General features: G+C 47.9%; 1 protein-coding gene across 2 annotated transcripts in view; it reads right to left on the bottom strand.

Moving 5' to 3' along the window:
• Nucleotides 1-750: 750 nt before the first annotated feature.
• Nucleotides 751-27,534, bottom strand: part of PDLIM7 (PDZ and LIM domain 7) — a 42,852-nt gene continuing 16,068 nt past the window's right edge. The window contains exons 2-13 of one of the 2 annotated variants that reach the window (XM_063120999.1): nucleotides 21,657-21,808; nucleotides 19,635-19,665; nucleotides 15,464-15,480; nucleotides 14,639-14,722; nucleotides 12,927-13,081; nucleotides 12,444-12,480; nucleotides 7,037-7,095; nucleotides 6,497-6,737; nucleotides 5,384-5,564; nucleotides 4,564-4,684; nucleotides 2,505-2,620; nucleotides 751-2,072 (exon numbers count right to left, since the gene is read on the bottom strand). In XM_063120999.1, the coding sequence (XP_062977069.1) occupies nucleotides 1,986-2,072; nucleotides 2,505-2,620; nucleotides 4,564-4,684; nucleotides 5,384-5,564; nucleotides 6,497-6,737; nucleotides 7,037-7,095; nucleotides 12,444-12,480; nucleotides 12,927-13,081; nucleotides 14,639-14,722; nucleotides 15,464-15,480; nucleotides 19,635-19,665; nucleotides 21,657-21,808 (1,281 nt within the window). In that variant the 3' untranslated portion in view covers nucleotides 751-1,985. Of the gene's footprint in view, nucleotides 2,073-2,504; nucleotides 2,621-4,563; nucleotides 4,685-5,383; nucleotides 5,565-6,496; nucleotides 6,738-7,036; nucleotides 7,096-10,704; nucleotides 12,147-12,443; nucleotides 12,481-12,926; nucleotides 13,082-14,638; nucleotides 14,723-15,463; nucleotides 15,481-17,743; nucleotides 17,872-19,634; nucleotides 19,666-21,656; nucleotides 21,809-27,534 lie in introns of those variants that run through there. The other variant, XM_063121000.1, reaches the window with a different exon arrangement.

Raw genomic sequence — 27,534 nt, 5'->3', positions numbered from 1 at the left:
TCCCGATATAAACCTTAGGTCTAGCGAAGGCCACTGTCTCTGAATTTGTACCACTTCCCATCACTAATAAGTCTAGAGGCAGTTGTATGTTTAAGCAGGCACCTTTTTCTTAGCAACCTGTAATTAACTTCGACCGAAGAACACTCGTTCATAATGTCTCTTGCCGACTCTAATATCTTCCTCTGTTTAATTTTTCTGTGGTCATCCTCTCCACCAACCCTTTAAGCCGATGAACAGCCATTGCAGTAAAAGGACTTTGCTTATTTATGCTGACTACAGCCCCTGAAATCCAGACTGGTAGTTTTTCTTTCCAACAGTAATACAGGTATGACAAAGTTCAACGTTTGCCATTTGCAACAGCAACATGTTCCAGGCATTTCTTGCCTAGCCAGGCAATTCTAGTTAGTTTCCCTGCACCATTACTCCCAGCCTTTTATGAACTGAGACACCACCACTCCCACCCAAAGACATTCTGCAGCTGTCACTTTCCAGCAGGAAGAGAGCAATGCTGGGTTACAGCGAGACTGAGTTCCTGAGCCGTGCATCTAATATTTCCATGAAACGATTCGCTTTTGATTTTTCCTCCAAGCATAATGAAAAAGCTCAGATTGGGAGGAAACAATAAGACTAATCTTGTTTTAAAGTGCCTGCCCCACCTCCCAGTCCATGTATAGTTGGCACCCAGTTTCTCCACTTCTAGTATCCCACACACTGCTCTGTGCAGGCTCAGAAATAACCACAGCCCACATGAGTGACAAAAATTAAAAGACATATTTTATTAGGCATTAAAAGTGCCACTGTGGTGGCAAAGAACGACAGACACCCAGCCGGACAGCACGGTTCTGGGAAACACATTTAGAGCAAAATAGAAATAATAACTCTTTGGTAGGGATGTTCTGGGGCCACGTCTGGCCCAGGGGCTGTGAGCTACAGGCAGATGCAGCATCGTGTACTGGGGGAGTGAGTTGCACGTTCATCTCACGGTGTGGGAGAAGCAGTTTTGACTGGTGGGGAGAAGAGGCCGGATCCTGCAACATTTCTGATCTCTATGGCATTTAAACATTATTTTTACTTAGTCTGTTGCAACTTACAGAAAATGCTCTTCCCTGGAGATACCCAACAGTTTCCTGGAGTAGGGCGGTGGTGGTAGAGTGGCGGCAGGGGGATCTTCCACTTTGCAAACACTTCTGTGAATAGGGAAGACCTCTTGAGGCAGGGGAAGGGTTTCTTTGGTCTGGACTTTGGGAAAAGCAATTTCATGAGGCCAATATGGCTGGGAGTGGGTTTCTGCCACTAAATATGGAAATACGTACTAATGGATAAAGAGCAAATGGAGTGGCATGACAGAACCAGCCTGGATCATAGAAATCCTTTGCAATGACTTCTCAGGGAGGAGAAGGCAAGGAGAAGTTGGTAGCTACATGGCAAAGGAGGCAGGAAGTACTGAGAATGAGCCCTATCCAGAGTCAGGCTTTGGGAAAAGCTGTTGCCTCCAAGGGCAATTATTCACATCAATAGGAGATAATGACCCCTAGGGAAGGCTTGGTCTCAACAGATGCCTACTTTGCAAGAGCACTAATATTTAGGATCCTTCAGCTAGGGAGTAACAACCCTGGGGCTCCCTCTCTTTGGCTGCAGCTGGCACAGAAACAGAGGTACAGGCGAATCCTTCTGAGTAATGACACTATGGCTTCACGGCATGGGAAGGGTAGAGATGTCCCTGCCCCAATCACTTAGTGCTTGTGCAGAATGGGATTTTACTGGGGTGAGGGAAGCAATGGCCTAAATCCACGTAACTGAACCCTCCCAAAGTACTGAAGGGAGCCCTGAGCACTGCACCCTCAATGGGAATGATTGTCAAGTGAGGGGCCTGGGCCCAGCTCTCTCGCTTTCAGGACAGGGGCAAGATGTGGGGGAAGAGGGGTGCAGGGCTAGGGTGGGCCAGCAGCTTGGGCAGTCAGATCTTCTCTTCCCTGTCCTCTCCCTCACACATGGGAGAAAGCATGGCTCTTGCACAAGGGCTTGTCCTTTTTGGAGTAGAATGTCTTTCCTTCCAAGTTGATCTGGCAGATCTGTGGAGAAAGGAAGCAGCTCAGTGAGGCAAGCACCAGTGAGGAACTCTCGCTTGCACCCCACTCCCAGCTCAGGCACAGGGACCATGATGGAGAGAGCAACGCCACAGGAGCTGCAAAATTCACCCTGACATCTGTTACCTGCTATGTGGATCTGGCGCTAGTCAGCCGGAGGCGCTGGTAATACTTGCCACAAGGCAAGGAAAGAGACGCCTGCATGGCCTGAACTCAGCAGATCCACCCTCTTTGCCATCAGGAGAAGAATCCACCTCCGTTAACAAGATTTATGCGAGCAAATCTTGCCTCTGCCCAGGAGCAATGCCTCGGGACGTGGTATCATGAGCACTGCCTGAAGGGCCAACAGAGCCAGACGCCTGCAGGGTCGGACCGGTCAGGACGTGCCAAGGGGGAGGGGGGAGACCATGTGCTCACCGCGCAGACGAAGCAGGTATCATGCCAGCTGAAGCCCAGCGCCTCTAGGAATCGATCGCCAGCATCTATCTTGAAGTCACAGCCACGGCATTTAGTTCCAAACATCTTCTCATAGTCTTGAGGCAAAGGGGGAGGGAGGAGGAAATATTATGCTCCAGCCAAGACATTCAAAATTGGGTGGGGGGGGGTGGCATGCTGGGGCAGGACTCTGCTTGTATTGGCAGCCCCACAGCACGAATCCTCCATGCCAGACTGCGAAGGGCAGTCTGGCTTGGTTGCAGGGCTATGCCCAAAGAGCAGCTAAGAACATGGCCCTTACACTGAGTCAGACCATTAGTCCATTGAGCTTTGGGAGAATCCATCAAGCTCAATTTCACACAAGTTTGTAGCATTTTCCCAATGCGAAGTTTGTTTTGTCACAATTATGCATCCTACTGTGATTTAAAAAAAAAAAAAGTCTGCATGAATATTTGTACACAATCTTGGGCAAATGTTTTTAAAAATTTGCGCATTTTATCTGCACCATTTCAAATATATGCATTTTTTCATTTTTTCCAATGAATAAAGCAGTTTTGTGTACATTTTCCAAATATATGCTTTATTTAAATATATGCATTTTTGTGCACTTTGCATGTTAACTGCATTGCAGACTTCGGAAACATACAAATTTAGATGGCACAGTGAGTTCCGGTTTGCATTTATGTTTGGGAAGGGTACGTTTGATTAAGCTTGCACTGGAATGCAAACCCAACGAATTTCTCACTGATCTCCAAAGTATTGTTGAAACGGACTGGCAGTGGCTCTGTGAGGTTTCAGACAGGGGTCTTTCTCAGCCCCACCTGGAAATGCCAGGGTTTGAACCTGGAACAACTTCTGAATGCAAAGCACATGCTCTACCACTGAGCCACAGCCTTTCTACTCTGCAGCTAGCGGGTGCAATTCTTAAAATTAAAGGGTTCACTTGGATTTCTGCCCAGACCTCAACTGCCACGGCCCCAGGTCGGACTGGTTCCATCTTGTACAAATATATCAGCTCCGCTAATGCCTTTCAGTGTGATCCACAGTTCTGCTATTCTAGCCCTAGGTTTCCTTCTGCTTCCACAACCCCTTCTGCTGCTGTTCCACAATCCTGTACCTCCCCCTCCCTCCCCCCGCATCGCTCTACTGTTTTAATCAGGGCCTTTCCTGAGCTAAGCAGAAGATCCTCTAATATTGTTCTGGAGCCTGTTGGGCTGGAAGACCAAAGACTCTGTGAGGAGACGGCAGACCACTCTCACAGTCCTGTCAAGCAAGGCTGCACATGCTGTTAAGAATCCCGCACACCCTCTCCCCACCCCACCCGGCTTATGATGAAAGGCAGCTGTTCATTCATCTGGGAGAATTCCAGATCTTTTCACAGCATCAGACAATGAGGGGGTGGAGCAGGAGACTACTTCATTTCTGAAGGCTTTCTCCCCCTACAAATCTCCCAATGGAATATTCCAGAAAAGGGCAGTGTTTATCAGAACAGGAATGAAGTGAGAGAACAACATTTCCCAGCATGCTCAGTAGCGTGCTGTGTGATGCAGGTACCACTCTATCTCCATAGCAACCAAGCAGAACTGGCACTTCCCAGTAACCATCACCAAGGGGCAACCAGACCAGGGTCAGAGGAGGACGCCATTACAAGGGTTTTATTACCCAAGCTCTTCCTGCTGTTCACAATAGGAAAGTTAGGGCTAGAAACACTTTGTATGCTGTATTCTCCAACCAACCTTCCACTCCTTTCCAGAGAAGGCTGCTTTGATGCTAAGAGGAGCTTGGGAGATTCAGTAATTCAATTTATTAAAGACAGTCATAGTAATTAAAGGCTACCTAGAAGATTCCCAACAGAGACCCATTACTCTAGGGTAGCTATCCCCAACCTAGTGCTCTCCAGATGTGCTGGGCTATAACTCCCATAACCCCAAACTGCATGGCCATGCCAGCTGGAAGTAATGGAAGCTGCAGTCCTACACATCGGGAGGACACCAGGTTGGAGAAAGACACGATAGGGTATAACAACCAGATTCCTCCATACCTCTCTCACAGTAGGGCTGCCCTTCTTCCATGTAGAAGGCGCGGTTGCGGATGGGTGTTTTGCAGGCTGCACAGATAAAGCACTGAACGTGCCAGGTCATCTTCAGGGCATGCATAATTTCCTACAGCAAACACAAGAACGTGAGTCACTTGACTGTAAGGCTGCACCTTCTGGGCCAGCACTGCAGGATTATTTAGGAAAAATGCTCTGTGGAACACTAAGCATTCAGCACATCATGCTTACGCTATCTCAGTAATCCTTACAAGCCTGTAAGATAGGCCAGAGTTATCCCCACATTACATGTTCGGGGAAGGGAAGGAGGTTGGAATACAGAGCGGTTGCTAAGGCCTCTCAGTGAACTCATGGCTGCAGTGCAATTTGAAACAGTGTTCTAGCACGTAGCTCACGCTCTCTACCATTTTGTTGTAACAGACCAGGATGAGAAAGTTCCCTGGTCCCTAATAGTTAAAAGGAACGACTACAAGGTTTGCACCCTATTGATTCCTTGGGCCAGAGCTTTAAGGCATCAACCCTTGAGTTACCAGAATGCAAGGGTGGGGAACTTGTGGCCTTCCAGATGTTGCTGGACTCCAGCGCCTATCAGCATGGATAAAGGGCAGGGTTGATTGGAGCTGTAGTCTGGCAATATCGAAGGGGCCAAAGCCTCTCTGCCCATGAACTAGAAAAACTTAGACCATCTTCTGGCTGCACCAGAGGGGCAAAATTTAGAGACAATAGCAACTTTTAAGCTGGGGAACTCCTGCAATATATTCTGGTGTGTGGTCTGCTACCCAATAGGCTGTGTTCCAGCTGGACTCACCCCTGTAATCATCTTCTTGCACTTGGCACAGTTGGGGGCATAGCGCATGTCATAACACTTGGGGCAGAAGATGGAGCCCTTCTCCTCAAAAAAACCGCCCTCATCTAGCACCTTCCTGCACTGAGAGCAGGTGAACTCCTCAGGGTGGTAGTAGCGTCCCAGTGCCACCAGGTAACGCCCTCTAGCAGAAAGCAAAGAGAAAGGGTTAGCTTTGAGTTGGTGATGAACCTGGCCAGGAACGAGAACTCCTCTTGTCCATTTGGGGAAACAGAATATTATGGGCATTTTTTTACCCGCGTGGAATTGCCAAAGGACCATTCCACCTGCTGCGATGAAATAAGCTAATCTTGAATCTAGAGTAAGCAAAAGTGAATACTTCTGAGGCCAGGTTCACACACAATGGCATCAAGCATCAAGTAATGACTTGCATGTGTGAATGAAGAGTCATATATCTCCCACTGGACAGAACCGCCCAGAGAGCTTTAAATAAACAAATAAACAAATAAACATTCATGTCACCACACATATACATTGGTGCATTGGGTGTGTTCCTCCACCACCACTTAGCATACGCAGCCTCCAAAAGCGCTGATGACATCGCAACTGCTATATGACATTCAAACTCAAACACAATGATCTGGTTTGCACACAATGCAAAGTACAGATTGAGTACAGGTTGTTGTTGAATTGTGGGTTGTCGTTACATGCAAACCCTGCACTATGGTTTAACCCAGAGTTCACAATCCAACAAAAAAACATGGGTTCTCTTCCTGGGTTGTTCATGATTAGCAATCCATAATTAAAGGTTTCGCATGTGACGACAACCCATCTTCACCCCCTTCATTGGGTTGTCGTTATGTGTGAACCAGGCCATAGTGTATCTGGGTTCAGACGTCACGTAGCAACCTCCAATCGACCCAAACAGAGATCGGATGTCCAAAATGGTAATGGAATCTGCCCAGCATGTGCCACCGCAAATTGTGGGTTACTCAATCCACCATTTGCTACTGTTATGTGAAGATGGACCCAACAATCAGCAGTGTAGTCATTTTACACATCCCGCTACTTTTCAATTAAGGAATAGAGAGTTCTCAGCATAGCTGTACCACTTACCTGATGATCTTGCTACACTGATAGCAGATGGGTGTTTTGTTGGCACTCTCAGGTGCTTGCTGCGCGGCCTGGACGATGGAGTTGCGGTTCTGCATGGGTGTTGGTGTGGCTGGCTGGCTGTGCTTGCTCAGCACCGTGCTGGTTTTATCTGGGGCATAGCGCTCAGCAAAGGAAGGATCCACAGCCCAAGGGGGACGACTGGCAGGGCCAGAGATGGGTGCAGGCTTCGGAGCAGCAGAGCCTGGAACAGTTGCACAAGGGCATCTGGCAGTTCAAGTTTACAGCAATACGCTAGCCCTTGCGTAATCTGAAAACTTGCATGGGCTGTTTTGACCCAGAATCTAGGGCCAGAGCAAACCACTGAGAATAATCCCCACCCTTCGCATGCATGCATGTGAAAATTTAAAGTTTGCCAATTGTTTCACGTCGAGAAGTTAAAAGCTACATAAGTAAGATAGGTACCAGTGCCCCAAAACAATCCCCAGCAAGCACCCTGCTGTGAAATCACCATCCCGAGCTGCCTTCAGCCTCCAAGCTTACCATATCCTGGCTCCACTTTCAAGGTTGGCGCAGAAGACAGATCCGGCATGGAGACCTGGCTACAGAATAACCAATTAGTTCCAGGCAACTGGGCCCTTTCCCCACACCCAAGCAAGGCTGGTACCTTCTGCAGGCATAACAAGTCAATGAAGGGGGATACCAGACATAAATACGTTCTCAAGGAGGACCACGGGAGGGATAAGGTCAGGGCAGTCAGAACACAGCATCATTGTTGTAGGGGCAAAAATATACCAAGACCCACTGTGTAGCAGTGACCCCTATTGGCTGGTTTGGCTATCCAGGATGATGAGAGGAATTGGGGCCTGTTATTACAATCCCTGCTGCTTAGGATGCAAAGACAAAACATAGCTGGAAGAGAGAAAGAAAGAAGGAACCCAAGATACTCTTCCCATGAATGCAGAGGGATCATTCACCTTCCGTTCCTCATAGGACTAGGGGCATCCCAATTTAAGACTTGCTCTCCTTAAAAAAGAAAAACAGGATGCCAAAGCAACTTCTGCATGGGATCACCAAAACCATCCCACTCAACTAAAATGGCAGCCAGGATCAGTCAGAGGCAGATGAAAATGGGAGCAGCTATGGGTTTTTGGAAGTGTGTGTGCATTTTTAAAGGAAATGTCCCTTTCTTGACCAATGCAATGAGTTGCCTTCCTAGCACTATTAGTACAATTCCTACATCACCAAACTGGGCAATGGTGCAAAAACAGTCACTGTGATCTTATCAGAACAAAGAAGCAATACACCCCCCTGAAGCCTTCTTCGCACAGGCAGTAGGACAGGCCTGCATAAAATGGTTGATAGGATAGGAAATGTCACGAAAAATAAGGCTAGGTGGTTACAGCGCTTGGCCATCCATCTGCTTTGCAATCAGATGTAAGTTCAGCAAGGTAGTTGGCAGCCATTTAAACCCAAGAAGCTTAATGCTCATCTCTGGCATAGGATCACATAAGACAGCAAATTAAAAACCTAACTGTTCTCTCCTTCTCATACACATACCAAATTCCACCACCTGCTCTGATAAATTGCACACAGTCCTGCATCCGTTCCAGAGCCGTCAGGCCATTTCTAGCTCCTGTCAGAGGCCCGTCCCAACATTGCTTGAAAATATCCAAAGGGGAGACTCCTATCAGTTCCCTTGCCATATTGTAGTGTTGCTAAACCATATTCTTTAGAAAGTTTTCCTCCAGTTTAACCCCATCCAGTTTTCCTGTAACAAATATTTTGCTTCTCATCCTCTCCTCTAAGAATTACATGAAGGTTCTCTTCTATGCAACATCTTTCAAAGAATTTTGAAGGGATGGGGTAGGGATGTAGAGAATGCTCTATTACTGACTCTAAAAGCTCCATCCGACGAGTGTTTTATTGCATGCTCGTCACTGGGCACTCACAGATTCCTCGGAGGTAGTGCCCATGATGTTGTCTGCCTCTCTCGCACCTTCTGCCCCTTCTGGTCTTCCTTGCGCCGCAAGAAAAGCCAGAAAAACTCTGAAATATTTTTTTAACCAAAATTGCTGCTCTCTCCTGCTGTGTGTGGGAGAAGCAGCATGTTCACAACGAGGGACTGAATGGTTGAAAACAGGAAGTAACTGAGTGTCCACGAAGAAGTGATGGTAGCCAGCATTAGCCAGTGTTTCTTCCAAGGTGTGACGGAGCTTTAAATATACCCCAGGTTGCCTCACAGAGAGCTCTGGCAAATGGCATCTCAACTAAATCACACAGAGCAGATCCCTAAAAGCCACCTGGTTCAATGCAACATTGCTACATCACCTCAAGCCTTCTGACTGAAGAAGGGCTCCGTGGGCTTCCCATGGCTCATGGGGTTTAGGAGTACCTCCCAAAGCCACCAGACATTCCAGTGAGGCCCATGGCAAAGGAAGAGGATGAAAGGGGGATGTTTTGTGGGGTGAACTGCAGTGGGAACAGCAGTCCATTTTTGGAGGCATCCGTTCTCCAGCAGATGACCCAGGATGGAGGGGGCACCACGCAATCAGCTTGAAATACTCCTCTTGAGCCAAGAGCAACAAACTACAGCCTGTTCAGAAGCAGAACCCTACTCACAAGTAGGAATGTGGGGAACAGAATAAGAAATGTGTGGGGCTTGGAGAGCTGCTTGTGAAAGGCAAAAGGGTCTCCTGAGCCACTCCTAGAGAAAGGCCGAAAACAAGGAAGAGGAGCGTGTGTCCCTTCCCTTCGGAGGCCTTGGGAACCCAGCTGGGCTAGGCCAAAGGAGAATCCTATTAGGAGTGCAAGAGGCACACAACCCACCCACCCCCAACACACAAGAAGACCTTCAGTGTGCAACTTTTCTTGAACGGTACCATTCAGACTGCAACTAATGCTCTTGGCTGGGCATTAGTTGCAAGCAGCTCGGGGGTGGGTGGGTGGATTATAGCACACAGATCTCCATGCCCAGAGGAAACTGTGGTTGGTGGAAAGGTTATGCTGCAATCATTCTTCTTGCCATACTTGTGTTCTATGTGCAGAGAAGGGTTCTTTCTTTGTTTCTTTTGTTAACATTTGGGAGCATTTACTTATACATGAGATCCCCCACCTGGAACAAGAAATTGCATAGCTCAGCAAGATCTCCACCAAGTGATTCTCCCAGGCAGGAAGAAGCAAAGAGATGCTACACTACAGGAGGGGTGAACAACCTTTTTTCAGTTGAGGGCCACATTCCCTAGTTGGCAATATGTGTGTGGGCGGGAGGGGGGACACGCATGTGAGTGGTGAGCAGGAAGGAAGCCAGCAGTGGGCAAGGCCAAAGCCCCAAATTGGTAAGACACCTCTTTCCACTTCTGCCACCACTTTTTCTCTCCCCCACTCTTCCTTCCCATTCAGCAGGCTGCCAGGGAAGGAACAGATTGTTCTTGTCCGAGGTCTGATCTGATCGCACGCAGAGGTCTTTTGAAATTAGGTCATGGGCCACAGATTGCCCACCCCTGCAGTACAGAGGTCATGTGGTAGTAGGCTTGGTGTAGACTAAGGGTGTTTCTAGACTAGGTTGTTATCTTGCAATCTCCCTCCCTTGCACACAGAATTTTACAGGGGGTCCAGACATCTTCCTTTTGCAACACTCCCATGTTTTCCCACCATTTCTTCTATCTTCTTTCTTACTACAAAAAATCAGTAGAGGAGGAAAAGACAGAATAGCTGCACAGTGCCTTTTGGTTGATTGTTATGAGCTCCTCGGCTGGAAGCACCCCAAAGAACGCAGGAAAAACAAACAACACCCCACTGTACACGCCTGCCTCCCACCCAACTCCCCTAAGAGTTCGCCTAAGACGCAGCCAAGCCAAAGTGATGACAATATAGTAAATATTCCACGGCAGGCTTAAATCCTAACCGGCTCTTGCACCACCATCCTGTTCTCGCTCACTATTGCATGTTGTAGGCCTGGCACAAGAAGCTCAGGATACTCCACATTTATGCCTAGTAAATAAAGTAGTAAGAAACGGGCAGAGGTGTCAGCACTAGGCTTCTGCTCCCAAAGGGAATGCAGGGTTCAATAGCACCTGAAAGTCATAGGTGGGCAAAGATCCAGGCTCTGTTCATCTGTCTCCTAAGCAATCTTACAGATTAGGTCCCAGCGCCAAGCCCGCTTCCCCAGTTTTAGCAGCATATGCAACAATAAAAGAGGCTGGAGCCAATTACGAGAATAGGAGCATTTATTTTTACTACAAAATAGAAGGTAGTAAGCCAGTCTCCATCCAAACTCTTGGCTGGGCATTAGTTGCAGGCAGCTCGGGGGTGGGTGGATTATAGCACTTTACAGAGAGCAGCTGAGTTTTGTGTCATGCTTTTAGTCAAAACAATGATAAAAACCCTCTCTAGAGAAAGAGGAACATGACATTCCCTGCACCAGGCAAAAGGACCTATCAGGCATGGTCAAGGGTGCTCGTAGAGCTAGAAGCCTCATTCCCAAGGCTCTGCTCTGACCCCAGTACAAACATCCGTAACAGTGTCACTGAAACCAGAGGGCCTTTTGCAAAACAGAGGCACATTGGTATGACTCAAGTGTAAGGAGGACCAGTTTGATACGAAGGATTTATCTACCACTTATAGCATTATGGGTGGCAAGATAGTGTGGCAAGTTCTCATGACATTTTCAGCCCTCTAAAAGAGGAACACTCTCCCTTGGCCTGAAGGGGGTGGTCACAAAACCCACTCATGGCCACGGGAACACAGAGGAAAAAGGGCAGATCTTGGCTGAGCAGAAGGGAAAACGTGGTGGTGGGGGGAAAGGCCATTTGCAGCAGCTATTTACTTGCAAAGAAATGGAGAATACTGTCAGGAAGGGAACTTTCATTCATTTTGCTGAGAAACTGTAACAAACCATGGGCAAAGGGAAATTGAGCAACCACAACTGCCAGGAACAGTGCACAAAAACCCCTCATGCAACTCAAGGAGGGTTTCCAGCCAGATGCACATGTGGCTGGAAAAGGCTCCCCTTTCTCTGAAAGGCTCATCCAGGAAGGGAAACATTGGCAGCTCATGAAACAAGGCAAGTCCCACCAATCCACAGGAAGAACAGCAGGCCTCTTCCCTGTTTGCAAGGCAATCTTGCATTGGTAGTAGCATTTCCCTCCCCATTAAAATATGGAGGCCAGGAGCATACAAAGGTCTCTGCAGACAGCTTCTCTGTATTCAGGGAAACAAAGAACAGTAGGAATCACTTCTGAATGCCAGAACATCTTTAGGAGTTGGCAGAGCCCTTTCTCCTCCTGCCCAATGGTAGAGCTACAGTATGATGGCTGAAGGGGTGGCATGATGCTCAAAGTGAGAGGTTATTGAGCAGGAAGCCTCCAGTTTCCTCTCAAGCCATTCCCCAACACAGATCAATCACTACATTTCAGGAGTCGCTGTGGATTTCTAGTTTTTAAGTTTCATTCAACGGTTAGGAGGAGACAGACAGAAATGCACCCTCCCCATAACATCTGCAAGCAACAGAGAGAGGTGGAGTCAGAAGAGCAAGGCAGCCCCGTCCCAGGCGGTCTAGGAGAGCACATTCAGAGAGGTTGCCGACCGCTGGTGGTGCCAGTCCCGCAGGTGAGTGTAACGGGGGCTCTGAAGTTCCGCGACAAACTTTTCTCTGGGGAAAAAAGGAAAACGAAAGGAGGACAGACAGGTGGGAGGAAAAAGAAACGTTTTGAGAGAAAGAGAGGAACAGAAAAGCACTGATCTAGCTACTGGAACAGCAGAATGTAAGAAAACCAGAAGCAGGTTTTCATCCCCTCCACCCCAGCAGATAGAAATGGTACAGGGAGAAGGCCATCCATGCAAGCTCAGAAGTGGGTCTGCAAGCTCACTTCAACCCCTGTCCCTTGTAGGGTGGAGATGTCAGGCAGGAGCCTCATTTCCTCACCCTGATAAAAGTCCCCCTTCTTACCTGGCTTTCCTAACATGCTCATCATCCGGGTCTTGCACTGGCAGCGGCAGAGGAAAATGAGAAAGAAAGAGGATCATGGTCTGAGCCAGCCAAGCTATTTTAGGTTTCTGAGCAGAGAAATGGAAAGGAAGCTCTGGGCACAAAATAAGACAATTCCCTGGAGGATACAGGGCCTGGGCATCAGCAATGATAACAGGGAAGCAGAGTGTGGTGTCTGTAGAGCTCACAGGAGCACACGGACAGACTGAATGAGGCCAACAGAGCATCACAGAGAGGGAGAAAGAGAGAGGGAGGGAGCCCTCCTGACCCTGGCGGTAGGACAATGTGCTGCAAAGCCCTCACGAACTGGCCAGTGCTAAACAGTACTAGGTGCAGAACGCTTGTGGAAGACGGCCAGAGATGCTCCATGAGCTGGAGCTAGTCACTGAAGGGGCAGTGCCATAACGCACCCACAAATCTGGTCCCCATGGGGAAGGCACTTACTGAATTCTGTGCCTGTGAGATGGGCCAGGATACGGAAGGAGCGAGACTGGGTAGTGCCAGTACGCGGCCGCCAGTCCTCCGTGTCCTCAATAAGTCTCTTTTTGCTGGAGTCACTGGAAAGGAAGGCCGGCAGGCTCACCAGCCGCAGAGAGTGCCTACAAACAGACAAGGGCACTCAGCCAGGGCTGCACTAAAAAGAGCAGCTGCCAGGCATGCATCACACACACACACACACACACACACACACACACACACACTGCATGAAGCAAAAAGCCAGAGACATCAGCACCCGCCAGCCAGCCACAAATTAGGACATGGCCACAGTTTCATAATTCTGAAGACCGGAATGAATAATTGCAAGCGAGGAACTCGCCCAGCAGAAGCAGTGAAGAGATCCTGCAATCCATCCCCATGATTGCCTTGTCTAGTCTGATTATTGGTCTGTGGCTAGGGATACACGTTAGAAGGTACTTCCTTGGCAAGCGATAGAGGATCCATTCCACCAAGGAGGGTCCCAAGTGCTCTGAACTCCACACGTGCTTCCTATATTAATAGTTGAGTACACGTTTGACAGATTTTTTTTTAAAAGTCCCAGGTTCAATCCTCAACAACTCAGAGCAGAACCAGGGAAGAACTCTGCTATGGACTGTGGTGAGCCACTGCCACTGAAGAGTAAGAACTGGGTCAAATCAAAAAGTCAATCGAGCCTAGCATCCTGTTTCCAATAGAGGATGGCTCCAGGAGGCTCAAAGGAAGATGTAAAAAGCTGGGGTGGGGATCATGCGGCCCTCCAAAAGTTAATTCGCTACAAGTCCCATCAGCCTCAGCCAGCATGGTCAGGGATGATGAGAGTTGTAGTGAAACAACATGTGGAGGGGCACAGGTTCTCTACCCTGCTCTAGTGACCGGCCCCTCAAACTGAGATTTTTACACATGTCAAAGTTTGAATTCTGGCTGTGGGAGACCAGCATGGCTACAGAACCTCTTTCAACCTGAGGGCCGGATTAAATTTTGGAGAAACTCTTGGGGTCCAGATTCTAGGGGGGGGGGGCAAAGGCAGAAAGGGTGGGGCCAAACACTCACCCACCCACCCCAAATCAGCTTATGTTAGGTTATAGTTCTTACTGCTAGTAACCAAAACTCAGGAGACACATTTAGAATGGGGTGGAGGTGGGGAAGTGCGCAAAAGCTGGGAAAACACCCAATGATTGGTGGTTGGAAGAAAGAGGTGGGGCCAAGAGAAGGGGCGTTGCCTTATTGGAAACTATAGAGGGTGGGATTTGTCCAGCATCCGGTATACAGAGATGTACTGCCTCTGAACATGGAGGGTGTATTTAGCCGACATGGATAAGAGCCACTGATAGACCCATCCTAAAGTACGCAGTAGCAGAGCTAGGTAGACCAATAACCTAACTCTGTGTGAGGCAGAAATCTTAGCCTCCCGTGTCTAGCTGTAGCAGTACCCCTAGTTTGTCAGTACCGCTCTAGCAACAGCCCCTCAAACTGAGATTTTTTACACACATAGAAAAGTTTGGATCCTAGCTGTGGAAGCCTCGGGGATTGTTCCATTCAGCTTTTAGGGCCGCTCAACCTGAGAGAAAGAGGTATTCACAAGCAGCAGCACACCATGCAAGAAACGCAGCCAAACACTTCTAGATGTTGCTATCCTTCTTCCACCCCCACACCGCCCCCACTCCTCTCCCAAGTCTTACTGGTCCTCCAGGTAGTAATCTCCATAATCAGGTACGGGATTGCTTTGGGGTGGAGACTTCACCTGAGGGGGGTTAGCATTAACCCTGAGGCCAGAAATAGAGACAGGAAATAAGAGAAAAGAGAGTACAGGTCAGGTTAAGGAATATCGCCCCGTCACAAGAAAGCGCCCACAGAAATTCACATCTCTGCTGCAGCCGCTCAGAGGGAACAGGCAGCAGCTGCCATTGGAGGCACCAGCACTGTCGCTGTGCAGCAGAGAAGAGGCGCCACACGGCTGCCTGCCAAATTTAGCACCACTTCCCCGCTCTTATCTGGGTCAGGCAGTCACAGGAACAGATGACTGCACCCTACGAAGATCCACACGAGACTTAAGTGCCACAATGCTCCGGCAGAAACCAAAGTGCAACCCTTCGCCTCAGGGCCCCAGTCACCCCATGTCCCTTCCACATGAACAGGTCTTTTCACCTCAGACTACCCTCTCCACCAAAAACTACGAACAACACCATGTCTTTCAGATGGGCTCTGGCACAACCCAAGAAGGCCTAGTCAGGGAAAACAGGCTTCTATCACCCGAGGCTGCCATAGGCCTTGATGTTGTCTGGGCTCCCCTTTCCCCTCCCCCCAAACTCATGCACCCCCCAACCACATTTGGGGGAAAATATCCCTTCTCTCCCCCTCACACAACTACATACGCCTCAGGTGGGGCTAGGCAGGGAGCGGGAAATCAAGGAAGCCAGAGAAGGAATGAGGAGCTTTTGAGGTGTAAAAGAGAATTAGGTTTAGCTCATGCAAGTTAGCAATAAGGCATATATAAGCTTACTGACTTGTCAGGGTTCTGCGCCTGCAAGAAAAAGAAAGAGGGAAAGAGGGGAGGAAAAAGACAAGACAGGAAAGGCAGGTTAGCGCCGCAGGAGCGTGATTAAAATGTTTCCCTATCTTTTCAAGGAGGAGGAACCCCCTGCACAGCCAACCCTCAGCCTTCCCCAACCTGGTGCTCTCCAGATGTGCTGGCTGGGATAATGGGAGTTATGCTAGCTGGGGATGGTGGAAGTTGTAGTCTAACACATCTGGAGAGCACTAGGTTGGGGAAAGCTGAATTATCAAGGGGTCCAAATTGAAATAATATTTTTAAATGTCCGAAATTCCAGCATCAACATTTTCCACAAATGTGAGCTTCTGTAACAAAAGGAAACCAACAACATCATCCAAATGGGAGAATCCCTCCCCCTGTTCATAAACTAGATCAACTCCTTTCCACCCCCACCGATATCCTTGTGACAGAAAGCTCATGGAAGCTTTTGGGTGAAAACTTTGTAAAACAATACGCAGAATGTTCACACAGCGCTTTCACCACTACTGATTCACTATACATTGTAGTACAGAAAGTTATTCCTCACTAGGAACAGGGAATGAAACAGTATTGAGAGCTATTCACCATCACTATTCCTGCCAGCATGCAGAATACCACCCCTCCATGCAGCTCTCAAACTGCCCCATCTGAAGCATCTGACTGGAAGGGGACCAGTGCAAGCCGACCATAGGCGTGGTGGTGGGGGGGGTGTGCGAGAGAGGGAGAGAAAGCGAGAAAGAGCTGTAAAGTACATCTAGCACAGACACAGAACTTCACAAGAAAAGTTGCCAGTGCAACCTTAATGCACCAAATTAATGGAGTCACGTCAAAGCAACACTATTTTCAGCAACCTCCAAAGCCTGAAGAGACTGGCAATGACTTGCATGCAGTCAAGCATTGAGGGCTGCCTTCCAGACATGAGAAGCCCATCTTGGCAGAAAGAGAGCTGGCCAGCACTGCCAATAACAAGCATATCTGCTTGCCCTTTCTGAGCCTCACTGACGTTAGCGAATTCAGCTACAACCAGCCTGTCCACCCACCGTGCCTCTCCAATTCCCAGGGCACACCAAGAATGCATGTGATGTAGCAGCCGCTGCTCTCCTGTATACCCAGCAGGACCCAGTGTTTGGCGATGGAAGAGACTCTGCATGCCTCTCTCTGCATTAGCTGGCCCTCATTCCCCTCCCACACTCTTGTGGTCCCTTTTGCAGAGGTAACATCTGGGGAGAATCCACAGGCTTGTTAACAAACTGCCTAATGATTTCTCCAGGGGTTTCCTCCAGAGACACACTGGCAGAGGGGAAAAAACCAAAGACCACTGTCTTGGAAGGTGTAAGACAATAGACAGACAATAGACAGAAGATACCAGTTTAGGGTTTGTGGTCCACACATACAGGTTGATCTTGCATTTTACAGGCATTTTCTTTGTAACTAATATATGATTTCCTCCTAACCCTTTCTTTAATAAACTCTTCATAACAGAGTTACCAATGCTAGTGATGCTCATCTTTCATGAAACGCTAAGCCAAGAAAAGCAGTGGGCTGTCTGGGATTTTTTGTTCTGAACTGAACAACACAGGCACCTGTCTACCTGTTTTAGGAATAACTATGATGTTGCTTACCAGGGGAGGGGGAGATTTACAGCTGGATCCACAAGCCACACTCACGCATGTTAGAGAGAGTCACCTGCCTACAACTCACAAGCAGGGAAGATCAAACACATGGATGTAGATCACTTGCCATTCAGACCAAAGAATCCAGCAATCACTTTGTGTTGGTGGGTAAAGGGACCTATAAGCTGTGGGGCTCCTGGGACAAAACTCCATGCTCCCAATTACTGCCTGTGAATTTGCCCAGGAGAAGCAAGAGGAGGCTTAAATGAAACAAAGCATGTCTAAAGACAGGCAGCTAACAGTCTTGCTCCCGATCAGATATTCTGGATGGATCATCAAGCCATATGAGACTTGCAATATTAGCTCCAGCCACCAGAGGTCACTGCAACATCAGATGTTTAAGTGCTGCCGCCCACCCAGTGCCCACCCAGGGAAAGCCACACATGCTGAGCCTGACATGCAGAGTGTTGGCAGATAGGCCGGTTTGTGGGCAGGATTGTGTGACAGACAGGGCTCTGCAGTGAGGTCATTCCACCCCCCCTCACCCCACCCCAAAAGCCACGACCCAGAGGGTGGCTTGAAGCACAGCAACATACCCATTGTGCTGTGTGGTGCAGATGGCCGCGGAGGGAGTGTATGGCACAGGTTTCGTCACCAGCCCAGGCTGAGAGTTTGGAGCAGAGGAAACTCCAAAGGGCCGGGCCGTTTTGTTGAGGGCAGAGCTGGGAGCGAAGTTATATTTCGGGGGCTCGGAGGAAGGGAAGGCATCCTGAGCAGGAGAGAAAACACACAACACCCAAGCTGACGCGGCAGGCAGGCAGCATGCGAGAGCACCCAATTGCCAGGCCATGCCAGGGGCCAGCGTGTCCTTGATGGAAGCCAGGCAGGTCTTTGACCTGGGGAAGTCTTCTTGAGTTCCAAGGCAACAAGCACAGCCATCAACACACGCTCCCGGCCGGCAGTAGCCAAGCCACAAGCCAAAGCCAGGGATGTGCCTGACAGCTACTCCCAAGTCAGGCACTGCTGCCCCCACTTGCTCGGCACCACCCATTCACAGAGCAGAAGTGGCCGCTTTAGAACTGCCCCAGGGAATGTGCAGGGAGGTGGCGGTGGCAAAGGAGGAAACTCCTGCCCTGCCTACCTTCCAGTCTTGGAAGGAGGGCAGGCAAAGCAGTTTACACGAGCACATGCTCCGGCATGAAATAGCAAGACCAAACCATGCTCATCCAGTTCCTCACACTCCATTCTATGCGCAGCGAGCTCCCCTCTGCCGCTGACCACACCTACGGCCAGACCACACCAAAAGTGCAGGCGGGATATTCCCAAGAGTTCTAACTAGAAGGCAGTCCTGCCACAGTCTTAGACGGGGACAGGCAACCTGGTGTCCTCCAAGTGCTTTGGACTACAACTCCTATCATTCCCAACAAGCATGGCCAATGGTCAGGGAGTTGTGGTCCAAAACCTCTGGGGAGGGGTGCACCCGGCCACCTATTCTCCTCCTCTGTCTGGCCATCTGGAGGTTTCTCCACGTCCTTTGAAAAGCAAAGCCTTTAGAGTCAGGATAAGCCTTTAGAGTCCAGACTGTACTCTGGACAGCAAAGGCGGGGGCTCACTGTTCCAACCCAAGAAGGGGAGGCAGCTCCAGGATCATCCCCAGCTTGCCTCCGATCATCGCACACAACCTCGTGCTGCAACAGTCATTTCCATCTCCTAGCAATTCTGGGGTGCAATCAAGAGGAGAGGCTAACGGCAAGAAATAAGCCACCAGAAATTTAGGAGGGTGGCTGGGGTGGGGGGTGGGGCAGAAACACCACAGCTCCTTTAGTTCCAGTCCAGAACCCAAGAAACAGCACAGGTAGGCCCAGACTAAGAAAGCTCTATGAGGGGGCTATGAGAGGGAGAGAGGATGCTACCAAAAGAAGAAGCAAAAAAGGGGTAAGCAATGCAGCCTCCCCCAACCTGGCACCCTCCGGATGTGTTGGGACTGCAACTCCCATCATTATCAGGTGCCCTCCAGATGTCTTGGGAGTTGCAGTCCAACACATCTGGAGGGCACCAGGTTGGGGAAGACTGTAGTCATAGGTGTGCAACAACGTTATTGTTCAGAAGCTGCAAACAATTGAAATGCCAACAAGTTTCAAGCTGCACAGCACTTAATTTGGGGGAATACTTAACACAACTGGAATGTCTGCCTTTGACTTAAATGACGGCTCACTGTAAGCCTTCTAAGCGTCAGGAAGTCCTGCCCACTGCGGTTTTCCTGCTTACGTAGCACAATTGGTATTAGGATATTCCCCTGAAGAAGGGCTGTGCAGCCTAAAATGAGTTGGGATTTGTATTATCCTGGGTTTTCTATACATGGCATCCTTCCTTCCTTCCTTTCACTTAACTCTAGGAGATCTGAACTAGCTAAGACATCCCCCCTTCCCGTCCTCCACTTCCCCAACTATCACTAATAGACAAGTGGCGGGACTACTACCCAGTGACGTCAATGAGAGAGGAGGCACCCAGAAGAAGCGGCGGAGCACGTACCTTCTGAGGTTTGCTTAGGAGGTTCTGGACTCTGCAAAGAGAAAAAGCTGCTGTTAGCAGAAAAGCACTCTCTGGCAGGGACTGTTCTGGTACAGAATTACAGGCAAGATTTCTGCAAGTCAAACACTTGCTGTCATAGATCCGCACTGGGGTAAAGGCAAGGCTCATATTATAGGGGGCTGCCATGACCCAAAGGCAAACAGCCTGGTCCCTTTCACACCATGCGGAATCGAGGAGGCAGCAGGAGATTTTTTGGGAGGACTGTGATGAGAATTCAGCCTTGGAGATTTGATTACTGCAGTGCAAGATAAAAAGCCATCTTGGCCATGAGCTTCTCGTTTCTCCCCACCCCAATATCTCTCTCTTTCTCTCTCTCTATGCCAGGTTACTGCTGGTCACTTCAGATAGTTCTCTGATAGATTGCCAACCCCCATGTATGTGCATACCTCCCCACACCCCACACACAAAAAAGCCCAACCAAGAACAAAGACTCCATAGCCTGCTCTGCCTTTTACACAGTGACAAGTGGCATAAGACGATACCACAATGGATCAGACACAAGTCTGGTCATGCTCTCAGTGTACAGCAAGGGATAATGGGCAGAAAGGCTCAGGGATTTACAGGTTTATAGCCGCTTCTTCCAATGCCACCTTGTGGATGACCCAATTCCCTTCTTTGAGATGACAAAGGTGAATGGCTCTCAACAGGTACGCATGCACCTCGTGGATAATATACTATACTCAGTATTTTGTTCATTCCATACGAATACTGTGCTTTTCTATACAAGAAATGTATTCAAGCAGGAAACAAATGTAAAAACAACACAACAATCAATAAAAACAGCCGTGAAAACAGAACACAGTTAAAACAACATAAACATTAAACACTGAAAGCTAGTCTGAACAAAGACTTGTCTGAAAGCAGAAAGAGGGAGCCTGCCAGATCCCACTTGGGAGGGCATTCTGCAATGATGGAACCACCACTGAGAAGGCCCCATCTCAGGTACCTACCAACTATATTTTCCAATGGTGGCAGGTTGAAGAGCAAAGCCTGCAGTGCTGGTCGTACAGCCTGGGCAGGTGCATAGAGGCGAAGGGGTGAGGAAGAAGTGGCCCTCCAAATGCAGCTTCTATCATTCCTCACCACTGGCTATGCCGGCTAAGGCTGGGAGCTGCAGTCCAACAACATCTGGAAGAGGGCCACACTTCCCTTGTCCTGCCTTAACGTAACCTGGTGCCAAGGTGTTCAAGGCTTTAAAACTCAATACCAGCATTTCAAATTGGGCCTGGAAACAATCGGCAGGGAGTGCAGCCGACAGAGGAATCCGGGTGGTTTGCTCAGATTGCTGAGCACCATCCAGCATCTCCGCCTCTGCATTCTGAGCCAGTTTCTAGGCAAGCTTAAAGGCAGCTCAATGAAGAGCATTACATTAACCCAGAATGGCTGTATTTGTAATGCTTTGGCTAACCCATGTTCCTGTCTCTTAGGAATAATCTTGAGTTCTGGCCTGAGAATTCAAAAGTTCTGGCCTAAATCTTCCTAAATTGCCCACTGCTTTGTATTAGGCTTCCTAGACTCTATTCTTAAACAGAGGACACGGCAGATTAGGAGTCCCTGTATTAAAACAGAAGAGGATTCTTAATTTCACATCAGTCCTGTCTGTGCCAGGTACCTTTACCTAGCCAGTTATGAATCTGCAAAGAAGTAGTGGCAGATTCCATTCAACATGACAGCAGGTTATCCTACTGGAGTTTTCCCCAACCTGGTGTCCACCCCGATGTTTTGGACCAACTCCCATCAGCCCCAGCCAGCATGGTCAAAAGTCAGGAATGCTGAGATTTGTAGTTCAAAACACCAGGTTGGGGAAACCTGGCCTACTGCTCTGCTTGTGTGTTAATTCACCCCAAGGACTGGGTTTGAGGACAAGAAGTGTGTTGGCTCAGGCCAGTTCTTGGTTCTCTGCTGCCCCTTATGCTCCCAGAAGCAGAATTCACCACATCAAGGCCCAGGGCCCCTTCTTACCTGCTTAAGCTGAGGGAGAGCTTGTCCCCACAGGCGCGGATCTTGTTCTGTGCTTCAATGTGGGTCAGGGCGCTGGTGTTCTCCCCGTCAATGCTTAGCACCCAGTCACCTACTCCCACACCTGCCTGGGTCGCCTTGCCCCCGGGGGTGAGCTGCAAAGGAAGGAAAGAAGGAAGAAGATTCAGTTACACAGAGCCCCAAATCCCTTTTGTGCAGCCACAGACCATTGGGTAGTTTGATCATCATGCAGTTTTCTCTATTCTGAAAGGCTAAAATGCTTCTCCTAAGCTTAGCTACTAGCAGTAAGAGCTTTGAGCTACAACCTGCAGTATTTTGGCCACACCCCTTTCACTTTTGGCCCCACCCACCACTGGAATGCATCCACACACATACATACACACACACACAGCCCCAGAGCTTCTCCAAAATGAAATTCTACCCCCAGGCTGAAAGAGGTTCAACACCTGTGAGCTAAAAACAAAAAACAAACAGGAAATAAAGCTGTACTCTCCAGAAGAGGCAACAATGCCAGATTAAGAGTGCTTGGAGGCAATGTGGTGTAGTGGTTGGAGAGTTGGGCTTGGGTGTGGGAAACTCAGGTTCAAATTCTGCTCAACCATGAAGCTCACTGAATGGCCATGGGCCAATCTCTCTCCCTCAACCTCACAGGGACAAGGCAAAGCTGAACTGCCCCTCAGATCACACATGGAAGAAGGGAGGAATATGAATGAAATATACATTTACGAAGGAAGTTCCTTTCAGAGGCTACTCACACCTAACTCATAGCCCTTGCCTTTGATGAGCATATCGTTACCCGATAAACCAAATGCAAGGATGACCCTACGTCTTCTCTTTGAGATTTACTACCCAAGGCTGTTAATCCACGGTATCTATTTTTAGTTTCGTTGCAGAATTTAGGTCCAAGTGCTACCCAAGAGCATTTATTTTCCTGCTTTTCTGTTACATAACCTCTAGGTGCCACTGTGGTGTAATGGAATAGCACAAATACACAAGTAGAAACTGCATTCTCTTTCACTTTCACAATTAAATGTCGCATTTTTCTGCTCTAAAACACACACTCTAAGTGCTCTTTAGACACAGAAGCAAAACTGGAGGGTCACAACATCATCTAAGGAACCCACAAACAACAGTGACGAGCCCACGATAAATGCCTTGTGTAGTTTCCACACAATACCTCCAACATTACGTATTACATGTTCGTGAGGGTGGGGGGAACGAGAGAGGAAGAAGAGGTGACAGAAAAACATGTGCTTCCATTTAAAACAAACAAAACATTAAGGGATTTTTTTATCCCACCAGCGGATGTCTCTTAAGGATGAGACTCAGCTCACTTCAGTAGATGCCAATGACGGCACTTTTAAACACACGATCTGGGAGCTCCTCGGATGCATCAGGTTGACAGGGGGCATAGAGCAATCACCTCTTTAATTAACACCTTTCTGTCCTCCTCACCTAGCTTTCAAAAAGTGCCAAGAGTGCCTTTCTTCTTAAATATAACTCATCTGATTTGCTGAGCAGTTTGGCCTTTATCCCTGGCTATCTTGTCTGAGGATAATAAATATGGAATAAGATTCACCATTCTTTTGTCACTTCCTTTGACCATCAGGGGGTGCTGTATGCTAAATCTACCTGGGTTACCCCTTTGCTTGCAAGTCTACATATTCAGTTTCTCTTCCAAGAGTCTTCGTGTAAGATAGCAAGCTTCTTAATATTTGTTTTGTTTCCTTAACGTACCTTTCTGGTTTCCCCTTTGTACTTTGTTCTGATTCTTCATCATCATCATCATCATCATCATCAAACAGACCTGAGGCTTGTTGGGAATTTGTGACAAGCCCAAGAGGTTGTTTATACACACACACACACACACACACACACACACAGAGCCAAGCTACACACATTTTGCCTACAGGGAGCTAAGAGGAAAGCAAGCTGCCATTGTCTATGGCAATGGGATGGTTCTAGCTGGTCACTACGGGGCCCACAGGGATAATTGGTTCGAAGCCGTGGACTTCCTTCTCTGGCCATGGTTAAAGGACAGAGGTGGTTGTGGGAGAACAATATGAACAAGACAAGTGTGCACAACTGGCCTACCTCACAAGGCAGTTGGTAAGCATTTTCTCAGGCAAATGCAACAACATCAAAATCAATATAAAGGCTAACACCACAAGCAATAAAGAGATGCTAGTATATAAAGACTCAAGAGCAGCAAATATAAGAAGCATAAAATTAATTCAGTCAAGGATTAAGTCAATTTATATACCATGTGGGAGAGATGAAGTAATCACAGCGGAACTGGGCTTCTGTACTTAATAGTTGTCTCAAAGTGGGGATTTCAACAGATGCCGCTTTTTTCACTCATGCACAACAAGTTGCATCTTGCAGAAATTCCTTTTATTCTCGTTGGCGAAACAAGAGCTCACCCATCCACCCCCGCCCGAACTCCTGTGCATCCGGTCACCCTATTTGGATCCACTGCAAAAAGTTGAGCAACAACTGCACATTTATTGTGCAATAAAAACACATTCTCTGGAAAAGCCCAGGACCTGTGGGAGAGTTTAGACTTGCTGATGAATGCAGCAGACCAGAGAGATCAGCCTGAACATAGCTTTGCAGTTGTCAGCTACTGACCCAAAGTGCACTCCTTGGGCCTTTAAAATGAGAACATGGCGATTCTGGCCACATTGCTACTGTGGCCAGAAATGCTGCACCTGCTGATGTTGTCATTCCGCTATGAAAAGCAGGTAAGTGAAAAACTTCTACCTGGCAGCACACGTGCCCCTACCAAGCGGTTTGGCTTTGTACTCCTTTGGCTTGCATTTTTGAATCCCTCTCATATTTAGAATGCACCCAGGTTCTCAAAATTAGATGATAGTCAATTAACTTCTCCAAAGGGCATTCAGGGTGCAATCCTATGTGTGTTTAGACAGAAAAAAGTTATACACCTCCCAGAATTGGCCAGCCAGGAATGCTGGAAGGTGAATGCTGGGAATTCACTATCCTTAACTATTCATTTTAATCCTATTATCTATTTTGTTGCTATTAGTGATTTTAGGGACCTCGGAATAGGGAACAGGGACCCCCTTAAGACTGGGCTTACTTCCCCCAGGAATCATCACACACACACACCCTAAAAAAAAAATTACTGCTGTTGTAGTAAAGGCTAATTGATAAAGGAGGGAAAGACATGCATCCTGTTTCCTGGGTCCCAGCAACTTATGTGCTGGCTAAACTTTGGGAGCAGAGCTTTGCTATCGTGGGAGGAGCAAATGTTTTTTTAATCTCCTGCCCCTTTCAACATGTTCCCAAGTTGCCTAAAGCTAAGCTGAGCGCTAACGTGTGGAGGCAGAGGGAGAGTTGAGGTTGACAGTGAATAGGCCAAGCCCTGAATGGTAAGCTTCTAGTTCAGCCTTCCCCAGCTACAGATGTGTTGGGCTATAACTCCCATCAGTCCCAGCCCATAGTGCCTAGGGTGATTGGAGTTGTAGTTCAATACATATGGAAAATGCCAGGTTGGGAAGGATATTCCAGTTCTTCTGCCATTCTGTAACTTTCATGTTTAGTGCAGTTGGAAGCCCTTTGGAACGTAATTTTTAATTTAACATTGGATGGCCTTGAGGGCCTCCAACCGTAGGGACACTTCCAGGGGGACCTGGGTGGAACTGTGCCAGTCCACTCCACCTCTGCCCTAACTATATAAAGATTTATCATGAGCTGGGATCTTTTTAGAACTGTTAAGAACTGCAGACAGCAATAATTTTCAAAAAGCAGCAGCATGCACATGCAAAGCCACACATCAAAACTATTTGGGAGTACCTCAGAAAAATGAAGTTATAAATGGCGCTTTGAAGAGCAATTTTGCTTGGAGCCATGGCAGGGAGTCAGAGGCACTGAAACCTTGACTGAGAGGAATAAGGGCCCTTCCCTATCCCCAGGCCTAGAAGCCTCTGTGAAAAACTGGAAGTACCAGAGAGGGCCATATTTATTCAGTAAGAGATAAAGCTACGACTGGTTCTTTTCTTCTTCCCTGGCAGGACTTCTATGCCTTTGGCAGCTTCCTGCCAAGCAGAAATACCGCAGGTAAACTTGTCTTCTGTGATATGTAAAGTTACCTACCTGCTGAATTTCTGTTTGTCTTGCTGTTGAAAAGCACAGAAACCCTGTCAGAAAATAAGTTGGCAACCCTATTCAAAAGTGAATAGTACTAGAGTGCCAGAAGGGTTAGTGGGCTGGAAGTGGGCATGGGATCAGGTTTAATCAGGGTTGTGGAAAGGAGCTTAGGAGCATCACCAACTTCGTTTTAAAACACGGAAACTAATGGGCAAACATTATGTACACAGAGAGAAGGAGAAGGGGAAGGAACTGCCTAACAGGAAGTGTAGGAAAGAAGAAACATATGATCCTGAGACCTTAACCCCAGGTAGCAAGTCTGCTCTGCCCCATGGTCTTCATGAACTTGTGGAGTCCAGGTCACCAAAGCTCATGCTGCTACAAGTTCGTATTGTAGGTGTCACAAGGAGATTTGTTTTGTTAATGACTTAGGCCTTAGCTAGACCTACCTGATAGTCCGCAACAGAGGAGGGAAAATCTCGTGTTGTGTTTAACGCAAGATCCCTCCTTTGTTTACATGGGAGGTGCGACAACCTCAGAAGGAGAGGCATTGCGCCAGCCATTTTTTATTTCTTAAAGGGGAAGCAGTGCACGAACACTCGTGCGCTAAAGGTAAGTTGTTTTTTTTAATTTAAATTATTTCCCCCACTCCCCCCACCCTACCCCCGATGGGCATGGAGCCGGGTCAACCAGCAGCACCAGGTCACATGTTCTGCAGTCTCGGGCTCAGCCCAGGACCGTGGAAAAACCGGGGCCAAAGGGGAGGGCAAGATCCCGGGGCAAGGGAGGGATCATCCCTCCCTGATCCCGGGATCCCCTGTGCGTCATGTGGACGCACAGGGACGATCCTGGGTATCACCCCGGGATTTCACCTGGTCTAGCTAAGGCCATAGTCTGCACAATGCAATAGAAAAGCTGCAATACCTTATTTAGAAAGCTAAGGGTTGAGGTGGAAGAAGAGAAAACATTACATTTAATGATGAAGGCAGCTGAATTAAGATGGACTCAACCTTTATTTGAAAAATTCCAAAGAGTTACTCTTATTTGAGTAACCTCCATACTGCCTTCATGCAAGCGTTGCTTGGATACTGAACATGAGAACTGGTACATCCAGGAACCTTCAGAGTAGTATCAATTCATGGTCAAATATTTACAGCCTTAAACACAAAAGGATTTGCAGATAAGATCAAAATAAGATTTTAGCCTACTTCATATAGTGCAGAGAGACTGGCAAGAAAGTTCATAAACATTTATAAACTTATCTGCAGGCCATCCTCACAAAGCCAGCCTGTTAGGCAGAGTGAGGCAAAGGATTTAAGTAGCACATTGTGGAAAAATGGTGGATCATGGCCAGTGATTGGGTTCAGACAACACTACAACCAATGGTAGTTTAAATAGTTGATGGTTGGTTATTTAATCCACCATGGGTTATCATGTTGTGTGTGTAGGTTTTTAAACCAACAGTTGGTTATTTGGCCGAAATAACCAACACTTGCAGCTTCTAGGTTCTTATTCTGCTCCTTCGTTATGGTCTGGGTGGCCTTCTCCACATTCTCTGGGGTCACTTTATTTTCCAAACAACTGTGTGTGCAGGGCAGTGGCAGCACTGGAAGTATATTCCAAACATATTGCATGAACAGAAGGACTAACTTTGTGAAATCTTTCTTACTTGGTTGGTTTATCAAAATCTCTAGAAATTGCTTGCTTTATTTTTAATGATACAGTATCATTAAAAATAATGGTATGTTCC

The sequence above is a fragment of the Elgaria multicarinata genome, chromosome 3 (genome assembly GCF_023053635.1).
Source record: "Elgaria multicarinata webbii isolate HBS135686 ecotype San Diego chromosome 3, rElgMul1.1.pri, whole genome shotgun sequence".
In the NCBI taxonomy this organism is placed as follows: Eukaryota; Metazoa; Chordata; class Lepidosauria; order Squamata; family Anguidae; genus Elgaria; species Elgaria multicarinata.
Note: the sequence above shows the minus strand (reverse complement) of the source record. Positions and strands in the feature narration are given on the sequence as shown.